Here is a 9,822-nt window from a genome sequence, read left to right on the forward strand (position 1 = left end):
CCTCTTCCGTCTCTCATTCCCTGAAACTCGCCCTCTTCCGTCTCTCATTCCCTGAAACTCGCCCTCTTCCGTCTCTCATTCCCTGAAACTCGCCCTCTTCCGTCTCTCATTCCCTGAAACTCGCCCTCTTCCGTCTCTCATTCCCTGAAACTCGCCCTCTTCCGTCTCTCATTCCCTGAAACTCGCCCTCTTCCGTCTCTCATTCCCTGAAACTTGCCCTCTTCCGTCTCTCATTCTCTGAAACTCGCCCTCTTCCGTCTCTCATTCCCTGAAACTCGCCCTCTTCCGTCTCTCATTCCCTGAAACTCGCCCTCTTCCGTCTCTCATTCCCTGAAACTCGCCCTCTTCCGTCTCTCATTCTCTGAAACTCGCCCTCTTCCGTCTCTCATTCCCTGAAACTCGCCCTCTTCCGTCTCTCATTCCCTGAAACTCGCCCTCTTCCGTCTCTCATTCTCTGAAACTCGCCCTCTTCCGTCTCTCATTCCCTGAAACTCGCCCTCTTCCGTCTCTCATTCTCTGAAACTCGCCCTCTTCCGTCTCTCATTCCCTGAAACTCGCCCTCTTCCGTCTCTCATTCCCTGAAACTCGCCCTCTTCCGTCTCTCATTCCCTGAAACTTGCCCTCTTCCGTCTCTCATTCTCTGAAACTCGCCCTCTTCCGTCTCTCATTCCCTGAAACTCGCCCTCTTCCGTCTCTCATTCCCTGAAACTCGCCCTCTTCCGTCTCTCATTCTCTGAAACTCGCCCTCTTCCGTCTCTCATTCCCTGAAACTCGCCCTCTTCCGTCTCTCATTCCCTGAAACTCGCCCTCTTCCGTCTCTCATTCTCTGAAACTCGCCCTCTTCCGTCTCTCATTCCCTGAAACTCGCCCTCTTCCGTCTCTCATTCTCTGAAACTCGCCCTCTTCCGTCTCTCATTCCCTGAAACTCGCCCTCTTCCGTCTCTCATTCCCTGAAACTCGCCCTCTTCCGTCTCTCATTCTCTGAAACTCGCCCTCTTCCGTCTCTCATTCCCTGAAACTCGCCCTCTTCCGTCTCTCATTCTCTGAAACTCGCCCTCTTCCGTCTCTCATTCCCTGAAACTCGCCCTCTTCCGTCTCTCATTCTCTGAAACTCGCCCTCTTCCGTCTCTCATTCCCTGAAACTCGCCCTCTTCCGTCTCTCATTCTCTGAAACTCGCCCTCTTCCGTCTCTCATTCCCTGAAACTCGCCCTCTTCCGTCTCTCATTCCCTGAAACTCGCCCTCTTCCGTCTCTCATTCCCTGAAACTCGCCCTCTTCCGTCTCTCATTCCCTGAAACTCGCCCTCTTCCGTCTCTCATTCCCTGAAACTCGCCCTCTTCCGTCTCTCATTCTCTGAAACTCGCCCTCTTCCGTCTCTCATTCCCTGAAACTCGCCCTCTTCCGTCTCTCATTCTCTGAAACTCGCCCTCTTCCGTCTCTCATTCCCTGAAACTCGCCCTCTTCCGTCTCTCATTCCCTGAAACTCGCCCTCTTCCGTCTCTCATTCCCTGAAACTCGCCCTCTTCCGTCTCTCATTCCCTGAAACTCGCCCTCTTCCGTCTCTCATTCCCTGAAACTCGCCCTCTTACTTCCCTCATGCTGCCGAATCTCCCTCTCTTTTCCCCCTTGTTCTTGTAACATACTGAACGCTCTCTCTTTTCTTTCATTCTCCAACATTCGTTCACATTTCCTTCTTTCACATGACACCAGCCTTTTTTGTGTCTCCTCCTTCTCGCATTCACCCACTTGTCTACTGTTTACCCAATACTCACCCTTTACATTTTCTCGCCTTTCTCTCGTTCAGCCAATGCTCGCTTTCTTTTCTCGTTCACCCAATGCTCGCTTTCTTTTCTCGTTCACCCAATGCTCGCTTTCTTTTCTCGTTCACCCAATGCTCGCTTTCTCTTCTCGTTCACCCAATGCTCGCTTTCTCTTCTCGTTCACCCACTGCTCGCTTTCTCTTCTCGTTCACCCAATGCTCGCTTTCTCTTCTCGTTCACCCAATGCTCGCTTTCTCTTCTCATTCACCCAATGCTCGCTTTCTCTTCTCGTTCACCCAATGCTCGCTTTCTCTTCTCGTTCACCCAATGCCTGCTTTCTCTTCTCGTTCACCCAATGCCTGCTTTCTCTTCTCGTTCACCCAATGCCTGCTTTCTCTTCTCGTTCACCCAATGCTCGCTTTCTCTTCTCGTTCACCCAATGCCTGCTTTCTCTTCTCGTTCACCCAATGCTCGCTTTCTCTTCTCGTTCACCCAATGCCCGCTTTCTCTTCTCGTTCACCCAATGCTCGCTTTCTCTTCTCGTTCACCCAATGCTCGCTTTCTCTTCTCGTTCACCCAATGCTCGCTTTCTTTTCTCGTTCACCCAATGCTCGCTTTCTCTTCTCGATCACCCAATGCTCGCTTTCTCTTCTCGTTCACTCAATGCTCGCTTTCTCTTCTCGTTCACCCAATGCTCGCTTTCTTTTCTCGTTCACCCAATGCTCGCTTTCTTTTCTCGTTCACCCAATGCTCGCTTTCTCTTCTCGATCACCCAATGCTCGCTTTCTCTTCTCGATCACCCAATGCTCGCTTTCTCTTCTCGATCACCCAATGCTCGCTTTCTCTTCTCGTTCACCCAATGCTCGCTTTCTCTTCTCGATCACCCAATGCTCGCTTTCTCTTCTCGATCACCCAATGCTCGCTTTCTCTTCTCGTTCACCCAATGCTCGCTTTCTTTTCTCATTCCCAACACTATAACTCTTTAGTTTCTCCAGTACTCGCCTTATTATCTCTAGTTTACCTTATACTCATTCTCTGTTATATTATCCACCCGAGAATTGCCCTCTACTCGTCGTTCATTCAATACTCGTCCTCTTTTCTTGGATTCACTAAATACTTTCCCTCTTCTTTCCCCATCTCTGTTCTCCTGTTTACTAAATACTCCCTTTTTTTTTTTCTCTGTTTCTTGCCTCTCCGTTCTATTGTCTTTGTCATTGTCCAGCCTTCTCCTCCCACTCTCCACCATGGGAGAAAAGAGGAACAGAGGATTAATGCAATACATGCATTAATAACGGCAGAAAACCAGTGAAAATGAAGTGGATTAGGTGTTTTTTCTTTGTTTGTTGAGCGCTGTTTATGGACTCGCTACCTCCACTCACTGTCTCCCGGTTTCCTTTCTCAGCTGGATTCCGTCAGCTCTTTCTGGAGCCTCTGATCCGATTTCACTGCATGTTGAAGAAGCTTAGTCTGCACAAAGAGGAGTACGTTCTGATGCAGGCCGTGTCGCTCTTCTCTGCTGGTACGTAAATATTCCGATTCCTGCTTGATTTCACTTTCACTCTCTGTGTACTCATTGCACGTGGTATACACTAACACCACTCAGTAACAATAAAATAAATACTGACATTAGCTGGCATTTGTACCATGTTTGTGTTTAAGGAATCATTTTAATGGTGTGCAGCTATTTAGGAGATATACCCCAAAGAATATACTATTTGTAACAACTACTAACCTGCTGTCTGCAACCTTTGTAAGCCCTCCCCACTGAGAATCCTCTACGAGCATGCGCATGTAGTACAGCTCACTGAGAATCCTCTACGAGCATGCGCATGTAGTAAAACTCACTGAGAATCCTCTACGAGCATGCGCATGTAGTACGGATCACTGAGAATCCTCTACGAGCATGCGCATGTAGTACAGCTCACTGAGAATCCTCTACGAGCATGCGCATGTAGTACAGCTCACTGAGAATCCTCTACGAGCATGCGCATGTAGTAAAACTCACTGAGAATCCTCTACGAGCATGCGCATGTAGTACGGATCACTGAGAATCCTCTACGAGCATGCGCATGTAGTACAGCTCACTGAGAATCCTCTACGAGCATGCGCATGTAGTACGGATCACTGAGAATCCTCTACGAGCATGCGCATGTAGTAAAACTCACTGAGAATCCTCTACGAGCATGCGCATGTAGTACGGATCACTGAGAATCCTCTACGAGCATGCGCATGTAGTACAGATCACTGAGAATCCTCTACGAGCATGTGCATGTAGTAAAACTCACTGAGAATCCTCTACGAGCATGCGCATGTAGTACAGATCACTGAGAATCCTCTACGAGCATGTGCATGTAGTACAGATCACTGAGAATCCTCTACGAGCATGCGCATGTAGTAAAACTCACTGAGAATCCTCTACGAGCATGCGCATGTAGTACGGATCACTGAGAATCCTCTACGAGCATGCGCATGTAGTAAAACTCACTGAGAATCCTCTACGAGCATGCGCACGTAGTACGGATCACTGAGAATCCTCTACGAGCATGCGCATGTAGTACGGATCACTGAGAATCCTCTACGAGCATGCGCATGTAGTACGGATCACTGAGAATCCTCTACGAGCATGCGCATGTAGTACGGCTCACTGAGAATCCTCTACGAGCATGCGCATGTAGTAAAACTCACTGAGAATCCTCTACGAGCATGCGCACGTAGTACGGATCACTGAGAATAATCTACGAGCATGCGCATGTAGTAAAACTCACTGAGAAGCCTCTGCGAGCATGCGCATGTAGTAAAACTCACTGAGAATCCTCTACGAGCATGCGCATGTAGTACAGCTCACTGAGAATCCTCTACGAGCATGCGCATGTAGTACAGCTCACTGAGAATCCTCTACGAGCATGCGCATGTAGTAAAACTCACTGAGAATCCTCTACGAGCATGCGCATGTAGTACAGCTCACTGAGAATTCTCTACGAGCATGCGCATGTAGTACAACTCACTGAGAATCCTCTACGAGCATGCGCATGTAGTAAAACTCACTGAGAATCCTCTACGAGCATGCGCATGTAGTACAGCTCACTGAGAATCCTCTACGAGCATGCGCATGTAGTACAGCTCACTGAGAATCCTCTACGAGCATGCGCATGTAGTACGGCTCACTGAGAATCCTCTACGAGCATGCGCATGTAGTAAAACTCACTGAGAATTCTCTACGAGCATGCGCATGTAGTAAAACTCACTGAGAATCCTCTACGAGCATGCGCATGTAGTACAGATCACTGAGAATCCTCTACGAGCATGCGCATGTAGTAAAACTCACTGAGAATCCTCTACGAGCATGCGCATGTAGTACAGATCACTGAGAATCCTCTACGAGCATGCGCATGTAGTAAAACTCACTGAGAATCCTCTACGAGCATGCGCATGTAGTACAGCTCACTGAGAATCCTCTACGAGCATGCGCATGTAGTACAGCTCACTGAGAATCCTCTACGAGCATGCGCATGTAGTACGGCTCACTGAGAATCCTCTACGAGCATGCGCATGTAGTAAAACTCACTGAGAATTCTCTACGAGCATGCGCATGTAGTAAAACTCACTGAGAATCCTCTACGAGCATGCGCATGTAGTACAGATCACTGAGAATCCTCTACGAGCATGCGCATGTAGTAAAACTCTCTGAGAATCCTCTACGAGCATGCGCATGTAGTACAGATCACTGAGAATCCTCTACGAGCATGCGCATGTAGTAAAACTCACTGAGAATCCTCTACGAGCATGCGCATGTAATAAAACTCTCTGAGAATCCTCTACGAGCATGCGCATGTAGTACAGCTCACTGAGAATCCTCTACGAGCATGTGCATGTAGTAAAACTCACTGAGAATCCTCTACGAGCATGCGCATGTAGTACAGCTCACTGAGAATCCTCTACGAGCATGCGCGTGTAGTAAAACTCACTGAGAATTCTCTACGAGCATGCGCATGTAGTACAACTCACTGAGAATCCTCTACGAGCATGCGCATGTAGTACAACTCACTGAGAATCCTCTACGAGCATGCGCATGTAGTAAAACTCACTGAGAATCCTCTACGAGCATGCGCATGTAGTACAGCTCACTGAGAATCCTCTACGAGCGTGCGCATGTAGTACAGCTCACTGAGAATCCTCTACGAGCATGCGCATGTAGTACAGCTCACTGAGAATCCTCTACGAGCATGCGCATGTAGTACGGATCACTGAGAATCCTCTACGAGCATGCGCATGTAGTACAGCTCACTGAGAAGAGTATAAGGCATGCTCCCCGCGCTCTGTGGCGTTAATGGAAGTAAAAGAAAACCTCTCTGGCTGTCTGGGTTGCTGTTAGTGTAAATTCCTCTTTGTTTAGAATCTGAGCACTAAACGGTGAATTGTCGAGATCTAACAAATAGATGAACTGGTCATATAGCCACAGTAGACAGTTTATTTAAATTCAACCAAATTGTTTTAAGATTGACTATTTCCTTGTGAACCTTTTAATCTGTGTTTCAGATCGTCTAGGAGTGATTGAGCATGAGACCATCGATAAGCTGCAGGAATATTGTGCGCTGACGCTCACTGCATATATCGAGACCCAGCGCGCCCCGTCCAGAGAGAATAGGTACGGAGATACTCGCCTTGAAAGGGAAGTTCTGTCAAGCTATCTCCATTCTGCTTCGCTGTGTTCTGTCGCTGTCGTTGTATCTGTGTCGGTGTGAATGCTGGGAGCCACCATTATCTTTCTAGAAGGAAGCCTTATGTGCTAAACCGGGTTATTTACAAAAACTTGCATTGTCTGGTATTTACCAGGGATTGCATATTGATGGACAAAGCAGGTGAAGTGGAAAACTCTCCCAATTTATCATTGTTTCTAGATCCGTTATTTTAAACTACATGTTGCATTCTCTTTGGTGTTTCCCATCAGTTCTACATGGCAGCAGACACTCGGTTTGTACATGTACCAGTAGATGGCAGCAGCCAAAACTGAGCGTCTGCTGGTACATGTACAAACTGAGCGTCTGCTGCCACCTACTGGTACATGTACAAACTGAGCTTTTGATAGAATTTCGGCAGGTGGGCAGTATGTGCATGTTCCATGGAGTGTCATCAGGTGGGCATTGTGTGCATGTTCCATGGAGTGTCGGCAGGTGGCCAGTGTGTGTGCATGTTCCATGGAGTGTCGGCAGGTGGGCAGAGTGTGTGTGCATGTCCCATGGAGTGTCGGTAGGTGGGCAGTGTGTGTGTACATGTCCCATGGAGTGTCATCAGTTGGGCAGTGTGCGCATGTCCCATGGAGTGTCGACAGGTGGCCAGTCTGTGTGCATGTCCCATGGAGTGTCGGCAGGTGGCCAGTCTGTGTGCATGTCCCATGGAGTGTCGGCAGGTGGCCAGTGTGTGTGCATGTCCCATGGAGTGTCGGCAGGTGGCCAGTGTGTGTGCATGTCCCATGGAGTGTCGGCAGGTGGCCAGTGTGTGTGCATGTCCCATGGAGTGTCGGCAGGTGGCCAGTGTGTGTGCATGTCCCATGGAGTGTCGGCAGGTGGCCAGTGTGTGTGCATGTCCCATGGAGTGTCGGCAGGTGGCCAGTGTGTGTGCATGTCTCATGGAGTGTCGGCAGGTGGCCAGTGTGTGTGCATGTCCCACGGAGTGTCGGCAGGTGGCCAGTGTGTGTGCATGTCCCATGGAGTGTCGGCAGGTGGGCAGTGTGTGCATGTCCCATGGAGTGTCAGCAGGTGGGCAGAGTGTGTGCATGTCCCATGGAGTGTGGGCAGAGTGTGTGCATGTCCCATGGAGTGTGGGCAGAGTGTGTGCATGTCCCATGGAGTGTCGGCAGGTGGGCAGAGTGTGTGCATGTCCCATGGAGTGTCGGCAGGTGGGCAGAGTGTGCATGTCCCATGGAGTGTCGTCAGTTGGGCAGTGTGTGCATGTCCCATGGAGTGTCGGCAGGTGGGCAGAGTGTGTGCATGTCCCATGGAGTGTCGGCAGGTGGGCAGAGTGTGCATGTCCCATGGAGTGTGGGCAGAGTGTGTGCAGCCACCATGAGTTGGCAGTGACTGATGTCAAGATGTGTTCAAGCGCCAGCTTAACCCATTTATCAGAGCTTGACCCACTCTACATTCTCATATGTCCTATCCTGTCCTGTGTGAGTAGTAAATATTTTGTGTGAAATGGTTCTCTTTCCTGACGGGGCTCTTGACCTGTGAGTCCTTGTGTTGTTTGGGTGTAACCTTGCTTGCTGATATGCAGTTTGTTAATATCTCAAATTCCAGCTTCATTCACAATTCACGTTACCTGGAAGCCTGGCATGTAACTGGGATACGTGGTGTTTGTGTAGCCCATTGTTTCCACTGAGCTACCTCGAATAATCTCTGTGTTGACGTTTCCATTTCTTTGCTCCAGGTTTCTCTTCGCCAAGATCATGGAGTGTCTGACAGAGCTTCGCAGCATGAACGATGAACATAGCAAACAGCTGCTTCACATCTGGGATGTACAACCGGACAGCACACCACTCATGAAGGAGGTCTTCACGGAAATCTCATTGTGATCCATAACTACTGCGTGACATCCTTTCAGCCAACCCAAATAGCTCCTGGCTATAGCCGTAGTTCACTAATGAGATAAACTGCTTTATCAGGTGATTTGAAATGTTGGTGTCCATTTACAAGAGAATCTTGCTCAGGAAAGGACGTACCTACTCTAGCCAGTGAAGATGGCACCCACTTTGAATGTTTCTCGTCTTATTTCTCCAGAGCTGGTGCCATTGGTTTCTAACGACAAGGAGTGACATGACTCCAATACGGACATGGTCAGACTCTTCTGAAAAACCTATATCAGGGATTTTTAATATTTATTCCTTGACTAGGTTTACAAAATGTGAATTTGTAGGAATCATGATTTCTAATGAAACCTAGCAATGAACTGCACAAAAGGCCAAACAGGTCCCAAAATCAGCAGGAATTAAACTCTCAGGACATCCCCGTAGCACCCATTGTTACAGGTGTCGTATCAATATGCAATGCCAGCTTTTCCCCCCGGTTCATGCCGCTCACAGCTTCAATGGGTTCATTTTCACCTCCCACTCAGGGCAACAAACCAAAGAATACAATGAATTATGTGAATGCACCACATTGCCAGGAATTACTTGATGGTCCTGTGAATATTAACCATATTGCTGCTGGTTGGGTCAAACGTGGTCCTCTTTGTCCCTGTGCATCCCAACCTTTCAGGATACTTTCACATCACTGATTGATACAGCATTTAATTCCACATTGAAATGGAGTGGCCATCTGCCTTTCTTTCCTTAAATCTGTTTACAATTAAACTTACTGGACACATTATATTAATTTCCACCTGTCGGATATTGTACCTGCAGACCGCTGGCTGAAAATGTTGCACAATATTTGGAAACATCTAATCACTATAATTTAGTCAGTCAGAATCTGTGATTCTAACATCTGATCTGATTGTCAGCGTCGCACTGCGCTGGGAACCGAAGGTAGTTCCGTGAGCTGCTAATTGAGTGCCACGTGCCACCATGGCCTCCACGTTGGATAGAAAGCCATTAATTCTGCTTTAATAAACAGAACACAGTCCTTTATAGCGTTATATGATTGTTTAGAGAAATCTTCTGATAGCAGGGACCCTTTAATTAAAGAAAACAAAGTGCCAGAATATTCCACACAAGAATTGTGATTGAGAAAACGAATGTATATATTTACTGAGGAGCAGAATAAGCTTTTAATGGAGAATAATGTATCAATGGTGTGTTAAATGCAAAATGTGTCTGATGTCACTTCCTCTGCCTGTACAGGCCCCGCGCTGCCAGAGCAGCTTTCCCCCCCACCACCATAACCACCTTACAGGATTAATAGAATCAAATAAAAGCAGACACCTGGTGACAAACATGTGTGAACGTTCCACCCTATTAGAAGGCAGCACAGAGAGCAAACCACAAACAAAGCCACTGTGCTCAGCGGGAGCCAGTATTGCGTCATCTTGGAGCATTGTGGCATATATTAATGTGTGCAGAGTGTGTGTA

At 48.1% G+C, this 9,822-nt stretch overlaps 1 protein-coding gene across 1 annotated transcript in view; it reads left to right on the forward strand.

Moving 5' to 3' along the window:
- NR1I2 (nuclear receptor subfamily 1 group I member 2) overlaps positions 1 to 9,822 on the forward strand; it is a 50,488-nt gene extending 40,666 nt beyond the window's left edge. Inside the window, exons 7-9 of the mRNA XM_063446059.1 lie at positions 3,163 to 3,279; positions 6,297 to 6,405; positions 8,184 to 9,822. Coding sequence (XP_063302129.1) covers positions 3,163 to 3,279; positions 6,297 to 6,405; positions 8,184 to 8,328 — 371 coding nt within the window. The 3' untranslated portion in view covers positions 8,329 to 9,822. The remainder of the gene's footprint in view (positions 1 to 3,162; positions 3,280 to 6,296; positions 6,406 to 8,183) is intronic.

Source organism: Pelobates fuscus, chromosome 1, assembly GCF_036172605.1.
Source record: "Pelobates fuscus isolate aPelFus1 chromosome 1, aPelFus1.pri, whole genome shotgun sequence".
Classification (NCBI taxonomy): domain Eukaryota; kingdom Metazoa; phylum Chordata; class Amphibia; order Anura; family Pelobatidae; genus Pelobates; species Pelobates fuscus.